The sequence below is a fragment of the Brassica oleracea genome, chromosome C3, assembly GCF_000695525.1.
Source record: "Brassica oleracea var. oleracea cultivar TO1000 chromosome C3, BOL, whole genome shotgun sequence".
Taxonomy (NCBI): Eukaryota; Viridiplantae; Streptophyta; class Magnoliopsida; order Brassicales; family Brassicaceae; genus Brassica; species Brassica oleracea.
The window spans coordinates 40,237,636-40,255,894 of record NC_027750.1 but is presented as its reverse complement, the minus strand read 5'-3'; the positions used below and the strand labels follow the sequence as shown (position 1 = coordinate 40,255,894).

Below are 18,259 nucleotides of genomic sequence, written 5' to 3'. Positions count from 1 at the left end.
CGAAGGTGTTGCTTAGTCAGGTACACTCCTGCCCCCTGACAATTCCAAGCGATTGCACTCATATCTTCTTACTGGATGGTTTCTGGGACACCATCGAACCTGAAAGAGACACAGATTTTTTGCTTAGTGCAGAAGGAAACACCTCAGTGCGAGGGACCATAGTTGAGGAAGCCGTTTGGTGTTTACCCAATGTTGACTTCTTCTTTGGGGAAGCACGGCTTTTAAGAGAAAGCAACTTTTTTGATGCATTTGCTCCTTTGATGTCTGGTGAATGGGGAGCTTTCTTCTTGAGCAGGCCTTTTGGGATGTATGGATTTGGTTGAGCTCTTGCTGCTCTCTTTTAGGCGGGGACAGAGGTTGCAGGTGGAGCAAGATGGTCGGATGGAGGGGCTTCTGGTGACACAGCATTAGCTGGAGAGAGCTGGGATATAGCCTTGATTTGCTCTGCATCATGAGCAGGACTATCTCCGAGAAGATCATCGTTATCCATCATGTTCTCATCCATCTCTAAACGTTCAGTTTCTAGGACTAGATTATCTACCTCAGCTAATTCAAGATCAGTCATGGGCATATCTAAATCCTGATCAAGACCAAACTCATTGTCTAAAGGCTTGTCCGCCTGCTTCATTAGATTATTGTCATACCTTGGGCTTGTTTATGGGGTTCGGTGGGTTGGTGCAGCAGGGTTCTCCCTTATCGTCAGACTGGTACCCCGAGCCGCTAGTGAGGCAAGATGCGCAGCTTTGTCTTGGGGGGAGGGAGAGCCAGTTGCGATGGCTTTCCCCTTAAGTCGACGGATTCGTTCCTCTTATGGAGTTGCCGTTGCAGTTTCGTTCTTGCGGTTTGTGTCAATTTCTCCTGATTCCAGGGATACACGGTTGTCTGATATAGTTTTCTGCGAGTCATAGTTGGCTCTGGACTTCTCCTCACGGTCATAGGGGCTGGAACGAAGTTCACGAGCTGTCGGAGCACGATTTCTTGATGCGTCATTATTACGTCTTGGACGCCATTCAAAAGTGGAGTTTCTTCCCTTCTGAGAGTTTCCGTGGTGCCGTTTGCTCCTAGAGTAGAGCTGGTCATTTCTGCGCCTGCCGGTTTCGTCTCTCCTATAGGGAAGGGCCAATCTGCTCCAAAATTTGTTGCTATCGAGAGGTTGTCGGTTCTCAAGCCGGCCAAAATTAGTACGGTCCTTGTTTGAGTATCCTGAGGCTCTTGTTTCGTGGGTTGAGAAAGAAGAGGGAGTGCTCTTCCTTCTCTTATCATCGTGGAGCTTGTGATTGTTCCTTGGAGATGGCGGAGGGCTGAGGTGTCTCCCAAAAGGTGGGGATCGGGGTCTCTTGAGTGAGCTCCTCGAGTTGTAACCTTGAGTACTCTGACTAGGAAGTCGCGCGTAGTCTTCATTAGCGTGACTTTCTGCTCTCTGTTTCCTTTTGAGGTCGCGTTCTTCTGGAGTAAGAAGGGGGCAAGAGTTCTCATCGTGAGAGATGTGCTTACATGTGAAACAGTAGCGGTGTAGACCTTCACAGGCGAGAGTGACTTTGCCGATATCACCATTCGGGAAGCCAATCCTGCGCTCGAACTGAAGGGGTTTGTCAGCCTCAATGGAGACTTGAATTCTTGCCTTCGTCGAGTCGATGCTGAGTTTTTTCCCCAGTGCATTTGCAATCTGCGTAAAGGTTTTGTCATTCCAGAAGTGAACTGGGACTCCTGTAACGGTTATCCAGAACGGAATAGTATTTGGAAATTTTTCACTCGTGAGGGGTTCCCAACGTTCCAAGGCGAAGCTCCATTGGTTGAAGTGGCAGGGACGTTTATTCAGCACCATCTGGAGATCCGCTTCATTGTTAAAATCAAATTGGAAACGCCCGTTGCCAAGGTTGAGCCCACGAACTCTACCTTCGACGTTCCAGATCCTCGGCCTGGGGAGTAGGTGGATCAGGGCCTCAGTGCTGCGTCCTCGGACGTGGAAGACTCGTCCGATGAGGGTGAGACAGAATCGCTCTTTGACATCGCTAATGTCACAGTCTGGAATGGGGATGATGTCGTCTTCCTCATTTGCTTGTCGGCGATCTCCATTGGAGGGTCCTCCTTTGCGCGCGATCAGAGATGATTGGCTCATCTTGAGATTAGGTTTCAAAAACTTAGCAAAAGCTACAGAGATTTGAGGGCAAGAGCTGATGAGTTAGAGCGTTGAGAGGGCAGGCTTGGGAGGCGGAGAGGTGCTTAAGTAGATACAGTAGTGCTAGGGTTAAGGCTAGATCTGATGAAAAGTTATTACCTTAACGGACACGCGATTAATGAGAGAGAATATTATGTTGCTTGGTAGTGAAACCAGAGATATAACTTTCGAGACACAAAGAGAAAGGAAAAGGGAACAGAAAAAGACACAACACAAGGAGTGTGGGAAGTCTCCCTTGTGTGATGTGGGAATCGCGGAGGATTCTTATCCCGGAGATGAGAGCTCTTCGGTGGTGGAGGAAGGCCAGATCTCAAAATTGCCTTTTGCGTCGCAAAACCCTAGCCGCTGTCATATCTTTTTCAGTAAGTTTGAGTGCTTTTTATTTACCACAAGGCTAATCATAATTAGAAGAAGAGATAATCAAAATAACACAAGATTAAAATGTTTAAAGATGATAAAGATTCAAGCTTTTACAAAAGTTCTTAAAAGAGAAAAGTAGATCTGAAAACTAAGATCCCCTGGGGTTTTTTCCTTAACAAGTATTTATAGGTCCTTAAAATAAAGGTCAAACGCAGATTTACAAAACGCTGCGATCAAGTCAAAATTGCGTTTGGCGTTTAGCGTTTGGAAATCGCGTTTGGCGACTGCGTTTCTTCATCTTCCTCGCAAATCCTCCATTGCTGCAACTGCTTGGGTCTTCTTCTTCACGAGTTTGTGACTGGAGCTTGCTTCGTTTCATTTTGTAAGGCAACCACCGGAGCTCTGCCTTCTCGCCGAGACCACACCTCCGCCATACCTGAGCCGCTGCGTCTCGTCTTCTTCGTCGGCCAATTCGTGTGGTGACTACCGGAGCTCGTCTTCTCGTCGGAACAACTAAAACAAGCTCGTCTCCTCCCTTGCAATCGTCCAAGCTCGAGAATCATCAGGTGGGATCGAGGAGAACGAATCGACCAAGCCACAATATCACCATCGTTCGCTTTGCTCTTCACGGCTGTGGGTTTCAGATCAAGAGGGGTGAAGCGAGCAAGCTCGTCTTCAGGCATCGATCGATTGGAACTCTTCGGGAGCATGATCGATTGGAACTCTTCAGGAGCAAGACATAAACGCATCACGGCCGAGAGCATCGGATCGAGCATATCTCTTCTCCACATCGAACGCTCTGAAGCTCGCGACAAACACATGGTGAACTTCTGCGAAATTGCACATTTAGTCCCTGCATTTTGCCTCCTTTCTTGTTCGACCCCGTAACTTCTGTTTGTGTAGAAAAGTCCTCGAAATGGCTCCATAACTCTTGATTGTGCATTTTAACCCCTGTGTATGCAATATGTACAAATGCAACATCTAAATGCAACTCCTAAACACTAAAAATGACCATAATCTATAGCTAAAAACATGTAAATACACTATATATCAACATATATTCATTCTAAAACCAGAAGCTGTTTGAAGAGGAAATCCGTACTGCTTTCTGTTGGTGGTGCATTGGAGGAGCTTCTTTGACCTTGGTTTTTTTGGTTACCCTTATTAGAGTAAAAACCAAGTGGTGGGTTGTTGTAGGCTCTTTGCTGGAAGTTGCCTTGCTGATTGTTATAGAAAGATTTCTGCTGGTAGTTGCCTTGAGGGATATACTGAGGCTTGTTTTGAAAGTTCTCTTGCAGTGTGTTCAGTCCTTGAGGGATCTGAGTGTTCTGATTTCTGTAGTTGAAGTTTTGATTGTAGTTTCCTTGTCCTCCTACATAGTTAACTTCTTCCTGGACACTCTGCACAAATTCCTCTTGAGGCTCAATTTGGACCAGCTGTTGATCATATTCACCAATGTAGTGAACTTGTTTCTTCTGAAGCTGAAGAAGTTGGTCCATCTCTCCTCTTAGCACTTTTAAATCCTTTCTAGCTTGCTCATCTTGAGTCACAGTACCCATGTTTGAGCGATCATAGTCATCGCAGTAGGTGGAGTCAGTCAGGGCTAAGTTCTCAATTAACTGCATTCCATCTTGTTCCTCACGTCCTAAGAAATGACCATTACTCGCTGTATCAAGCCTTGATCGAAACTCTGAAAGAAGTCCTCCGTAGAATGTACTGAGTATACTTTCCTTTAAGAAACCATGGTGAGGGCATTTCAGTGTGTAGCCTTTGAAGCGCTCCCATGCTTCTCCGAAGATTTCAAGTCCCTTCTGTGTGAATCCAGTGATTTCATTTCGGAGTCGTGCAGTTCTAGAAGTAGAAAAGAACTTGGTTAAAAATACTTTCTTGCATTCGTCCCATGTTTCGACCGAGCTTGAAAGTAGGGTCTTCTCCCATAAGTGTGCTCTGTCTCCAAGTGAAAACGGGAAGAGTTTGAGTTTGAAAGCATCTTCAGAAATGCCATTGATCCTGACAGTCCCACAAAGCATGTCAAATGTGTGGAGATGATCTAGAGGATCCTCCATTGGCAGTTCATGATACTTGTTAGATTGTATCATGTTGATCAAGTTTGACTTGATCTCAAAGTTGTTGTTCGCCCCCGGTGGTGCGCGAATGCCCGTAAGGTTGTTATGTATGGTTGGCTCGTCATGAGCACCTATGGCTCGCGGATTTCGGGGTTGGTGGACGGGTCTAGGGTTGGCAGCTCCCTGACCATTGCCTGCTTGGGCATGAATGCCCTGAGCAGCGACTTGTTCTTGGGGATGATGTTGTTCTTGTTCCATGTTCAACCTTTGTCTTTCCAGTTGTGCAAGCCGTTCCTGCTCACGTCTTTCTCTTGCTATCGCTCTTTCGTGTGCTCGAATGTCGTCGACCCGTGGAGTTAAATCTGTTGATCCTCTACTTCGCAGGTGAATTCATCTGTTGATGACAAAGAGTGAAGAATAGTGAAAGTAAGTAACAAAATAAAAATAAAACTTAGTCGTAAACAACAACCAAATCTCTATGTTTAAAGCTAGTCTTAGGATGACAACGGCGCCAAAACTTGATGTGTCTATGTAGTAGTAAAGATGTCAATCCAACTAAGATTGTTTAAAGCATGGAGAATACAAGAAGTCATTTAATCTAAGCAAATCAAGTTGGTTTTAGAATGATGAGCTAAGCTTCAGACAACAAACTCAAGCAAGAACATATTATAATCAATATTAAAAGCTAAACTCATGGGACAAGGCAATCGATTTCGGGTGATAGGCTTCAGACTTAAGATGCTCAACACAATCAACTAATAAGTTTCTTTAACCTAGGAACACAATGATAAGTTAATCCACTCTCGTGATAATAACTCCTACACTAGTCATACATCAATACATCAACTCTCGTTGGTCAACTACACTCAAGCATGCATTCAAACAAGTCCTAATAGTCGAAGTGCCCTTAATGCAGCGACTCTTGTTGGTCAAGCAGCAAAACACAATATGAGACATTCATACATTTCATCGAACACCTTTCGGGCATGAAATAATCCAGAATCTAGAAATAGAGAGATCAAGTCTACTCTAGCATTAAGCACATCTCATTTGTAAGAAACATTACTAATCTAAGAAACATTACTAATCTAGTTCTAAGCATCTTTAATCTTCCACCTTTCACCCTAATCTACCTAGCCCATAAGTTTATGGGAGATTACTCACTAATAGTCATGAAAACCTTGAAACAATGGTTTAGTTAAGGCTAATCATGATTAGAAAAAGAAATAATCAAAATAACACAAGATTAAAATGTTTAAAGATGATAAAGATAAAAGTTCTTAAAATAGAAAAGTAGATCTGAAAACTAAGATCCCCCGGGTTTTTTCCTTAACAGTCAAGTCAAAATCGCGTTTGGCGTTTAGCGTTTGGAAATCGCGTTTGGCGACTGCGTTTCTTCATCTTCCTCGCAAATCCTCCATTGCTGCAACTGCTTGGGTCTTCTTCTTCACGAGTCTGTGACTGGAGCTTGCTTCGTTTCATTTTGTAAGGCAACCACCGGAGCTCTGCCTTCTCGCCGAGACCACACCTCCGCCATACCTGAGCCGCTGCGTCTCGTCTTCTTCGTCGGCCAATTCGTGTGGTGACTACCGGAGCTCGTCTTCTCGTCGGAACAACTAAAACAAGCTCGTCTCCTCCCTTGCAATCGTCCAAGCTCGAGAATCATCAGGTGGGATCGAGGAGAACGAATCGACCAAGCCACAATATCACCATCGTTCGCTTTGCTCTTCACGGCTGTGGGTTTCAGATCAAGAGGGGTGAAGCGAGCAAGCTCGTCTTCAGGCATCGATCGATTGGAACTCTTCGGGAGCAAGACATAAACGCATCACGGCCGAGAGCATCGGATCGAGCATATCCCTTCTCCACATCGAACGCTCTGAAGCTCGCGACAAACACATGGTGAACTTCTGCGAAATTGCACATTTAGTCCCTGCATTTTGCCTCCTTTCTTGTTCGACCCCGTAACTTCTGTTTGTGTAGAAAAGTCCTCGAAATGGCTCCATAACTCTTGATTGTGCATTTTAACCCCTGTGTATGCAATATGTACAAATGCAACATCTAAATGCAACTCCTAAACACTAAAAATGACCATAATCTATAGCTAAAAACATGTAAATACACTATATATCAACTCCCCCAAACTTGCTTCTTTACTTGTCCACAAGTAAACTTTCAAGAAGAGTGGGAAAGATAGGTTTGAAAATGGAAATTGATAAGCAAAGAGACTCTTCAAAGCCTTCAACATGACATCCATACAAAATCATAACAAATAGCAAACACATGATTCCTTATTCAACTTTAGTTTCTCAAGGCTTACCTCAACTCCAAATTTTGTTTCTCTACCCTCACCACTTAGAATCCATTACAAGCCAATCAACCAACCCTCACATTCATTAAAAACAAGTCTCAAGGTGAAGTCTCACAGATGGGAACTTGATCCTGATCATTTGGTAAGGTGAAGAAATGGTTGTAAGTAGTGAAGCAAAGGGTTCAGCGCTTTTTGGTGGGTGGTTCACTCTCAAACATAGGAGCAATGACATTATGCAAAATCTATCTAAGAAGGGGAACAATTTATGCATACAACAGTCAATCCTCATTGTTCTACCCTTTTTCTCATGTCAATCTTTCTTTTTCTCACCCAAAACCCAAATAACCTTTCACTCTTTTTCACTCACCAGATGAACTCACTCTTTCATTGCTAGTCTACTAGGGATTCCTTGGTATATTTCTTCACTTAGCTCTATTTTCTTTCTTTTCCCCCACACTTTTCATTTTTTTTTTTCAATCATGGGTTCTTTTCTTCTCTTCTTCTTAGAGCTAAAGTTTCTTTTGATCCCTAGTGACCTCTCACTTTTGTGGTTCATTCTTTTTCTTCCCTCCTTGATCCAAATAACATGCTCAGCCCAGACCTTAGATACATCCTAAAGCCACTGCTCATCCTAATTGCTAGCTCAAAAGTCCTAATAGCTAGCCAAAATGAGAACCAACAGTCGTCGTTCCCAATACTCTCAAGTTTTTGCACATGTCAAAGCTATCAGAAACAGGCCTCACTCAAGCAATTTAACATTGGTTTGAAAGGAAGGGTAGGGCTTAAGGAGTGGAAACCATCCTAAGATGGCCACTTGGATTGACAGAGATTGGTGGAAATGGAGTAAAGACAATCCAAGTGTGTATAAGGTATCCATGATCAAGCATTCAAGAGCCCATAAGCGAGAGAAATTAGGTTCATTAGACTCAAATACATTGGAATTGGAATCAAGGACAAGCAGTTTTAACCAAGCAATGAGTTCAAGAAGAGTATTCAAGGCTCGAAACTTACAAGACTTTCAAGATATGTTCATGCTACTTACTATGATTAAAACGGGTATCACACTGAGTTCTTAGCATGAGTTCTTTGCAGCAGCTTCCTATGCACATGAATGCAACCTATATGCTTGTAGACTCGATCCTAATAATGAAATGTAACAAAATGAATCTAAATGTTGTTTTTGTTTTTCAAAAAATTTCATTTTTTATGGGTTTTTTAAATGCAATAAGTATTAACAATGTGATGCATGAGACTCAGAGAAAACAAAAGAATATGTGAGATAACAGGTCTCTCCCCCAAACTTACTTCACACAGTCCCTTGTGTGAGATTGAAGATGAAGGAAAGACCACAAAAGATGAAATAAAACAAACTAAATATGCGCAGGGATGGAATGACACTTACCTGGAGCCTGAGCTAGAAGTATGGGATGGTAGATTGGGTGGGAAGAGATGCAGAGTTCCCCTGAACTTGTTTGTTGCCTTCTTGCGTAGACCTACAATCCTTTTTAACAAAAATAAGTAGATAATATATACAAAGGATAACATGAGATTGCCTTTCAAGTGCGCTTGTTTTAAGTCTCTTAGCTTGACTTCCTTTTCATTTCTTAGGCTGGGATTGGTTCAGAGAGAGGAACCGAGGCTTCCTCACCAATCTCCTGATCAGCCATGTAGAGCTTTAAACATTGACCATTCACTGTAAAATCTTCTCCACGCTTTCCTGTCAACACCACAGCTCCATACGGTCTTACTTCCTTGATCACAAAAGGTCTTGACCACCTTGACTTGAGTTTTCCGGCAAAAATCTTCAACCGAGAGTTAAACAACAGTACTTGATCACCAGCCTTGAATTCTCGCCTTAAGATCTTCTTATCATGGAAAGCCTTAGTCTTCTCTTTGTAAATCCTAAAGCTTTCAAAGGCATCAAGCCTGATTTCATGTAGCTCATGCAACTGGATCAGTCTCTTCTCCTTGGCGGTTTTGATGTTGAAGTTCAGGAGCTTAACAGTCCACAAGGCTTTGTATTCAAGCTCGACCGGAAGGTGGCAAGACTTTCCGTAGACAAAGTTGAAAGGCGTTGTCCCAAGTGGTGTTTTGAAAGCTGTTATGTATGCCCAGAGTGCATCATCCAACTTCACAGACCAGTCTTTCCTTGTTGTTCCCACAGTTTTCTCCAGGATGGCTTTAATCTCCCTGTTGGAAACCTCAACCTGTCCACTAGTCTGAGGGTGGTAAGGTGTTGCTACCTTATGCTTAACCCCATTCTTTTTCATTAAGCTCTCGAATATTTTGTTGATAAAGTGAGATCCTCCATCACTGATCACAACTCTTGGGACTCCAAATCTAGGAAAGATGATGGTCTTGAACATCTTGATGACTACTCTGGAATCATTGGTTGGACTAGCAATTGCCTCAACCCATTTGGATACGTAATCGACAGCCACCAAGATATATTTGTTTCCGAAAGACATGGGAAATGGCCCCATGAAGTCTATGCCCCAGACATCAAACACCTCAACTTCCAGAAATGGATTCTGAGGCATCTCGTTTCTCTTACTGATGTTACCTCTTCTTTGGCATGAGTCGCATTTGGACACAAACTCTTGTGTGTCTTTTGAACATATGAGCCCACCAGAAGCCAGCTTGAAGGACTTTTGCTACTGTCTTGAACGTAGCGAAGTTACCACCGTAAGATGACCCATGACAGTGTGAAAGGATGCCTTCAATTTCTTCCTCAGCTACAACTCTTCTGTAAAGCTGATCCTTACACAGCGTATAGAGATATGGCTCATCCCAAAAGTATCTCTTGACGCCCTTGAAGAATTTCTTCCTCTGATATCCTTCAAGCCCCAACGGTTCTTTCCCAGAAGCTAAGTAGTTCACCAAGTCTGCATACCAAGGTAATCTTTCTTCCAATGCCTTGGCCTCTTCTAACCTTTCTCTAATCTTGTAAGCAAAATCAACTGCTTTGATAGCCATTATTTGCTCTTCAGGGAGTCCCTCATCAATAGGAACCCCTCCTTCAATTCTCAACCTGAACAGATGATCAGCTACACTGTTTTCCACTCCTGGCCTATCCTTAATTTCAAGATCAAACTCCTGGAGTAGTAAGATCCATCTCAGAAGTCTTGGCTTTGCCTCTTTCTTTGCCAGTAGATGTCTTAAAGTAGCATGATCTGTATAGACAACTACCTTTGATCCAACCAGATAGCTTCTGAATTTTTCAAATGCAAAGACCACTGCTAGAAGCTCTTTCTCTGTGGTGGTATAGTTCACATGTGCTTCATCAAGAGTGCGACTAGCATAGTAGATCACATGAGATTTATTGCCTTTCCTTTGCCCCAACACCGCCCCAACAGCATAGTCGCTGGCATCGCACATGATCTCGAAAAGAAAGTCCCAATCAGGCGGTTGAACAATAGGGGCGCACACCAGATCATTCTTCATCTTGTTGAATGCTTCAAGGCATTCCTGGCTGAAACAGAACTCAGTTTCTTTGCACAAGAGTCGGGTCAATGGCCGCGCTACTTTCGAGAAGTCTTTTGTGAAGCGCCTGTAGAAGCCTGCATGTCCAAGGAAACTTCTGATCCCCTTCACAGATGTTGGCGGTTGTAAACCCATCATGACATCAATCTTAGCCTGATCAACCTCTATGCCTTTCTCAGAGATTTTGTGACCCAGAACAATCCCTTCTTTCACCATGAAGTGGCATTTTTCCCAGTTGAGGACGAGATTTGTTTCTTCACATCTTTGTAAGACCCTGCACAGATTAGACAAACACGAGGCAAAAGAAGAACCATATACAGAGAAGTCATCCATGCATACCTCCACAACTTCCTCAATAAGATCAGAGAAAATCGACATCATAGCCCTTTGAAAGGTTGCTGGTGCATTACACAATCCAAATGGCATACTTCGATATGCGAAGGTACCATACGGACAGGTGAAAGTCGTTTTCTCCTGATCATTGGGATGTATGGGGATTTTGAAGAATCCCGAGTATCCATCAAGAAAGCAATAATAGGGGTGGTTAGTAAGACGCTCATGCATTTGATCAATGAATGGCAAAGGAAAATGATCTTTTCTAGATGCAGAGTTTAATTTCCTATAGTCAATGCGCATTCGATGACCTGTGATTGTTCTAGTTGGAATTAATTCATCTTTTTCATTCCTAACCACAGTGATTCCACCCTTCTTTGGCACAACATGGACGGGGGAAATCCAGGTACTATCAGAAATAGGATAGATTATCCTTGCATCCAAAAGTTTTAGAATCTCTTTCTTAACAACATCTTTCAGGTTGGGATTCAACCTTCTTTGATGTTCTATAGAAGTCATTGATTCATCTTCTAAGTGTATCCTGTGCATGCAAAGTGAAGGTGAAATTCCTCTAATATCATCTAGAGAGTAACCAATTGCCTTTCTATATTTTCTCAGTTCATTCAAGAGTAAAGACAATTCATCATCAGTGAGATCATCATTCACAATCACTGGATAAGTTTCATTTGGTCCAAGAAAAGCGTACCTGAGCCCATTGGGAAGCGGTTTCAGGTCCACCTTTGGGGCTTTGAGCTCACTCCAATCATCGTTGAGAGCTTCATCCCGTTGTTCCACTGAGTGGGCATGGTGATTGATCTCTGGTAAGTCCATGAACTGATCTGCATCCTCTGCCATCTTGCAAGAGTCCATCCTCCTTGAGTACTCATCGCTTTTCTTGCTCTCGATCAGTTGATCTTCTTTTTCAATGGTAAGAGCATGCTGAAGGGAGTCTTTAATAGCCAGCTCTTCCAGAAACTCGTCAGCGAGTGCATCCATGGTTTCTATGTAAAAGACTTGCGCTTCTATTGTAGACTTCTTCATCATATCTCTGATATCAAATTTCAAAACATTCTTTTTCCCAAGATGAAGATCTATCTTGCCATTCTTTACATCAATGACAGCTCCTGCAGTAGCAAGGAATGGTCTACCAAAGAGCAAGGGGACTTTGGGTTCCTCGTCCATCTCAAGAACGACGAAGTCAGTGGGTACTTCACAGTTTCCAACCATGACAGGAAGGTCCTTAAGTATTCCAATGGGCAACCTTACTGATCTGTCAGCCAGTACCAAAGAGAGGCGACACTTCTTAAACTGAGTGAATCCAAGCCGCTTAGCTACCGAAAGTGGCATCAGACTGATGCTTGCTCCAAGATCGCATAGACAATTTTCAAACTTCAAGGGTCCAAGAGAGCATGGGAGAGTGAAGCATCTTGGATCATCTAACTTCTTCGGAACATCAGTCTTTGTGATGATTGCACTACACTCCTGTGTGAGCACTACCATTCCTTCTAACTTCTTCTGTTTTTCCTTGACTGCATCTTTCAAAAATTTGCTGTATTGAAGCACCAACATGAATGCGTCAAGGATTGGCATTTGAATCTGAACTACCTGCATTTGCTTCTCGAAGAGAGCTTTTTACTTGTCAACCAGCTGCTTCTTGAATCTTCCAGGGAATGAGAGCTTGGGTTCATATGGAGGGGGCACAAATGGAGTGTCATTTGCAGTGGAAGTGTCTCCTTTCTCAGTTGTGTCCTTTTTCTCTTCAACTGCTTTCCCTTTTCCTTTTGAGTCCACAATCTTCTGAAGGATCTCCTCATCCTTTTTCTCATCCAAAATCACCACATTGTCTTCCACATTGATGATCACCTCCCCTTCCTGTTTCTCATTGTCCCGAATGAGATCTCTTGAAGGTAGTTCTTTCCCACTCCTCAGTGTGATTGCCCCAATGAATTCTTTCGGGTTTTGCTCGGGCTTTCCAGGGAGTGAACCCATTAGCCTTTTAGAATTTGTGTTCATAGTGGTAAACTGATTTTCAAGAGCATCCATTCTAGAATTGAGAGCTCCGTAGGATCCAGTGATCTTAGAATCCATATCTTCAATTCTTTTATCAGATTTGGCATGTGAGGCCAGAAGCTGTTTGAGGAGGAAATCCGTACTGCTTTCTGTTGGTGGTGCATTGGAGGAGCTTCTTTGACCTTGGTTTTGTTGGTTACCCTTATTAGGGTAAAAACCAAGTGGTGGGTTGTTGTAGGCTTTTTGCTGGAAGTTGCCTTGCTGATTGTTATAGAAAGGTTTCTGCTGGTAGTTGCCTTGAGGGATATACTGAGGCTTGTTTTGAAAGTTGTCTTGCAGTGTGTTCAGTCCTTGAGGGATCTGAGTGTTCTGATTTCTGTAGTTGAAGTTTTGATTGTAGTTTCCTTGTCCTCCTACATAGTTAACTTCTTCCTGGACACTCTGCACAAATTCCTCTTGAGGCTCAATTTGGACCAGCTGTTGATCATATTCACCAATGTAGTGAACTTGTTTCTTCTGAAGCTGAAGAAGTTGGTCCATCTCTCCTCTTAGCACTTTTAAATCCTTTCTAGCTTGCTCATCTTGAGTCACAGTACCCATGTTTGAGCGATCATAGTCATCGCAGTAGGTGGAGTCAGTCAGGGCTAAGTTCTCAATTAACTGCATTCCATCTTGTTCCTCACGTCCTAAGAAATGACCATTACTCGCTGTATCAAGCCTTGATCGAAACTCTGAAAGAAGTCCTCCGTAGAATGTATACTTTCCTTTAAGAAACCATGGTGAGGGCATTTCAGTGTGTAGCCTTTGAAGCGCTCCCATGCTTCTCCGAAGATTTCAAGTCCCTTCTGTGTGAATCCAGTGATTTCATTTCGGAGTCGTGCAGTTCTAGAAGTAGAAAAGAACTTGGTTAAAAATACTTTCTTGCATTCGTCCCATGTTTCGACCGAGCTTGAAAGTAGGGTCTTCTCCCATAAGTGTGCTCTGTCTCCAAGTGAAAACGGGAAGAGTTTGAGTTTGAAAGCATCTTCAGAAATGCCATTGATCCTGACAGTCCCACAAAGCATGTCAAATGTGTGGAGATGATCTAGAGGATCCTCCATTGGCAGTTCATGATACTTGTTAGATTGTATCATGTTGATCAAGTTTGACTTGATCTCAAAGTTGTTGTTCGCCCCCGGTGGTGCGCGAATGCCCGTAAGGTTGTTATGTATGGTTGGCTCGTCATGAGCACCTATGGCTCGCGGATTTCGGGGTTGGTGGACGGGTCTAGGGTTGGCAGCTCCCTGACCATTGCCTGCTTGGGCATGAATGCCCTGAGCAGCGACTTGTTCTTGGGGATGATGTTGTTCTTGTTCCATGTTCAACCTTTGTCTTTCCAGTTGTGCAAGCCGTTCCTGCTCATGTCTTTCTCTTGCTATCGCTCTTTCGTGTGCTCGAATGTCGTCGACCCTTGGAGTTAAATCTGTTGATCCTCTACTTCGCAGGTGAATTCATCTGTTGATGACAAAGAGTGAAGAATAGTGAAAGTAAGTAACAAAATAAAAATAAAACTTAGTCGTAAACAACAACCAAATCTCTATGTTTAAAGCTAGTCTTAGGATGACAACGGCGCCAAAACTTGATGTGTCTATGTAGTAGTAAAGATGTCAATCCAACTAAGATTGTTTAAAGCATGGAGAATACAAGAAGTCATTTAATCTAAGCAAATCAAGTTGGTTTTAGAATGATTAGCTAAGCTTCGGACAACAAACTCAAGCAAGAACATATTATAATCAATATTAAAAGCTAAACTCATGGGACAAGGCAATCGATTTCGGGTGATAGGCTTCAGACTTAAGATGCTCAACACAATCAACTAATAAGTTTCTTTAACCTAGGAACACAATGATAAGTTAATCCACTCTCGTGATAATAACTCCTACACTAGTCATACATCAATACATCAACTCTCGTTGGTCAACTACACTCAAGCATGCATTCAAACAAGTCCTAATAGTCGAAGTGCCCTTAATGCAGCGACTCTTGTTGGTCAAGCAGCAAAACACAATATGAGACATTCATACATTTCATCGAACACCTTTCGGGCATGAAATAATCCAGAATCTAGAAATAGAGAGATCAAGTCTACTCTAGCATTAAGCACATCTCATTTGTAAGAAACATTACTAATCTAAGAAACATTACTAATCTAGTTCTAAGCATCTTTAATCTTCCACCTTTCACCCTAATCTACCTAGCCCATAAGTTTATGGGAGATTACTCACTAATAGTCATGAAAACCTTGAAACAATGGTTTAGTTAAGGCTAATCATGATTAGAAAAAGAAATAATCAAAATAACACAAGATTAAAATGTTTAAAGATGATAAAGATAAAAGTTCTTAAAATAGAAAAGTAGATCTGAAAACTAAGATCCCCCGGGTTTTTTCCTTAACAGTCAAGTCAAAATCGCGTTTGGCGTTTAGCGTTTGGAAATCGCGTTTGGCGACTGCGTTTCTTCATCTTCCTCGCAAATCCTCCATTGCTGCAACTGCTTGGGTCTTCTTCTTCACGAGTCTGTGACTGGAGCTTGCTTCGTTTCGTTTCGTGTGGCGACCACCGGAGCTCTGCCTTCTCGCCGAGACCACACCTCCGCCATACCTGAGCCGCTGCGTCTCGTCTTCTTCGTCGGCCAATTCGTGTGGTGACTACCGGAGCTCGTCTTCTCGTCGGAACAACTAAAACAAGCTCGTCTCCTCCCTTGCAATCGTCCAAGCTCGAGAATCATCAGGTGGGATCGAGGAGAACGAATCGACCAAGCCACAATATCACCATCGTTCGCTTTGCTCTTCACGGCTGTGGGTTTCAGATCAAGAGGGGTGAAGCGAGCAAGCTCGTCTTCAGGCATCGATCGATTGGAACTCTTCGGGAGCAAGACATAAACGCATCACGGCCGAGAGCATCGGATCGAGCATATCCCTTCTCCACATCGAACGCTCTGAAGCTCGCGACAAACACATGGTGAACTTCTGCGAAATTGCACATTTAGTCCCTGCATTTTGCCTCCTTTCTTGTTCGACCCCGTAACTTCTGTTTGTGTAGAAAAGTCCTCGAAATGGCTCCATAACTCTTGATTGTGCATTTTAACCCCTGTGTATGCAATATGTACAAATGCAACATCTAAATGCAACTCCTAAACACTAAAAATGACCATAATCTATAGCTAAAAACATGTAAATACACTATATATCAACATATATTCATTCTGAAACCATACAGCCTCACTCATAAAATCTTTCTTCTCCACTGAAGACTCAACGGTCACTTTTGTTTCTTCTTTACCATATGTATCATGTATCATCGTTACACGTTCCTGAACTGGTCCCATCGCTTGGTTCATAGTAAGAACCAAATCCTTCACTACATGTTGGCCACCGTCGATAAAGTTGTGTTTTGAATGTTCCGTGTTCTCCAATTGCAGTATTACTTTATGACGGGAGATTGCAAATATGGAGAGTCTTGTAGGTTCAACCACACAAAAACCCAAAGTCTGGTCTACCCTCTGTAGATGAGCTTTATTTCCTCAGCCTTCCCATCAGACCGGTATTCCATTTTTGAAATTTTGGTACAGCTCCACGTTGTCACAGACAGAGCCGTGGAGTTCCATCTCAAGACCTATGTGGCAATCCACCCTCAGTTCTTTGCCACATTTTTATTAAAGAACTTTTGTAATCTATCCACCACCGAGTCGCTTGTGACATAGGGTCACTTCAAGTTTTTAATTGGCCAAGTGGGTCGCTGCAAGTTTTTATTGTCGAAACGGACCGCTAGGGAGGAGAGAAATAAATTGGTGACGAATTTGGCCTTTTGACCCATAAACTTATAGATTCTGACTCGACAACTTGTGAAATGTGGAAGCAAAAATGACCCAAAGAGTTAAACTCTAAAACTTGTTTACACGTGCGTGACCTACCTCAATCTTTACTCTCTTTTTTTTTGTTTTTGAGCAAACATCAATCTTTACTCATCACCATGAATTGAGATAATTTGTCTCTTTTTATTACAGAGACAAAGCTGAAATCTGACTCTGCTGGGTGGAATTAGACTCGCAAACTCCATTCTTGACCCGACAATCTCTGCATTTTGCAAAGTAAGAGTCTTGAGTCCCAGTTGATTTAAAACTCGAATATTGTGAAGAAATCTCACCAAATCGATTGTAAAGAAATCCCAGTCCCAGTACAGCAAACTCATCTCCAAACCGGAACTTGACGGAGCTCATGCTGGACCGGAGCTCATGCTGGACCGGAGCTTGAACGAACCAGAGCTTTACCCAACCAGAGCTTTACCGAAGAACCGGAGCTTTACTAAGCTTATGCCGGTATACGAGAGCGACAACAACCGGACCACGATCTCCTGTAAGCCTACTACACAAAGCTCCACTCGTCGTCTTGTTCTCCAGCCAGTGCACCGGAAATTGAAGTCGTCGTCATCTCCAAGCTTGGATCCAATCTGGAACCAGTTTAATCCTTATTGCAATTTAAGTCCCTTGGATGTTGATTTATTACAATTTGGCTCAATAACTTTCAGATTTGCAACCCTTATTATGTTAATTTGCTTTTATAAAAACAATTGAAGTCTTCGTGTTCGTTTCTTATGTCGACTTCAATCATGCTCCTTTACAACTCAGGGTGTACACTCTAGCATACACTACACACCGGAGTGTACACCTTACCGTACACTGGGGTGTACACCCTAGCGTACACCGTAATGTATACCGGAGTATACACCATAAATTATACTGGGGCGTACACCGTAGAGTATACTTGGAGTGTACACCGTAGTGTATACTGTATTGCATATTGGAGGTGTACACCGGTGTGTATATCGGGTGTATACCTATATAATATAATTTTCCATATTTAATTCTTATAGCACTTGTATTTTTATATAATATAAAATTTAATTATAGAATTTATTAAAAAATAGTATATAATTTTTTTTCTTGTTTCATAATAAAATTTTAGTTAACATTGTGTTAATAACAATTATATTATTGATTACAAAAGTAATTAATATGTTATTTTATACAAATGTTTATAATTTTTGGTAATATTTTGTTAGATATTTTCTCAATAGATTTTGTAATACTTAAAAATAAAATTCAAATTTATAGTTGGTTTATTATTAATGTAAATAATCAAATATGTCATATTAACTAATTCTTTAACTGGTCTTATGTGGTAGATAAAAATTAAGTTTTTGAATTAATAGATTAGATAACTGTTTATGTGTAATTAATCATATTTAGCATCTCATTTAGTTCATTTTTAATCACTTTAGATTGCATTTAGGTGTCCACATTGTATATATTTGTTCAATTATGTGCATTAGGGTATGGAGTGCACAATTGAAATGTTTGGTGTCAATTTGAAAGGATACACTACCAATCTGAAACCTTTAGGGCCACAGCGAAAGAAGACAAGAATTCAGGGACTAAGGTTGCAGTTTTGGAATATTCGCTTGGGTTAAGGCTTCGAATGTT

At 42.2% G+C, this 18,259-nt stretch overlaps 2 protein-coding genes across 2 annotated transcripts; both read right to left on the bottom strand.

Annotated features, from left to right (window-relative positions):
- Positions 1–3,600: 3,600 nt before the first annotated feature.
- Positions 3,601–4,863, bottom strand: LOC106330601. Its single transcript, XM_013769041.1, has one exon. The coding sequence runs from the start codon at positions 4,861–4,863 to the stop codon at positions 3,601–3,603; it is 1,263 nt and encodes a 420-aa protein (XP_013624495.1).
- Positions 4,864–8,517: 3,654 nt separating this feature from the next.
- LOC106330600 lies at positions 8,518–14,097 on the bottom strand. The gene is made up of 5 exons (XM_013769040.1): positions 13,515–14,097; positions 12,366–13,470; positions 10,670–12,278; positions 9,636–10,570; positions 8,518–9,499 (listed from the first exon to the last, which is right to left on the bottom strand). Exons 1-5 carry the CDS (start codon positions 14,095–14,097, stop codon positions 8,518–8,520), a joined length of 5,214 nt encoding a protein of 1,737 aa, XP_013624494.1.
- Between the last annotated feature and the right edge of the window lie 4,162 nt (positions 14,098–18,259).

Excerpts from the sequence above, each read along its gene's own strand:
- LOC106330601 (XM_013769041.1), bottom strand. The coding sequence starts at position 4,863 with ATGGAACAAGAACAACATCATCCCCAAGAACAAGTCGCTGCTCAGGGC.
- LOC106330600 (XM_013769040.1), bottom strand. The coding sequence starts at position 14,097 with ATGGAACAAGAACAACATCATCCCCAAGAACAAGTCGCTGCTCAGGGC. Across the intron at positions 10,571-10,669 it reads GTTTGTCTAATCTGTGCAGG|AAAGGCATAGAGGTTGATCA; the intron begins GTCTTACAAAGA and ends AAAATCTCTGAG. Across the intron at positions 9,500-9,635 it reads GTTGTAGCTGAGGAAGAAAT|ATGCGACTCATGCCAAAGAA; the intron begins TGAAGGCATCCT and ends GTTTGTGTCCAA.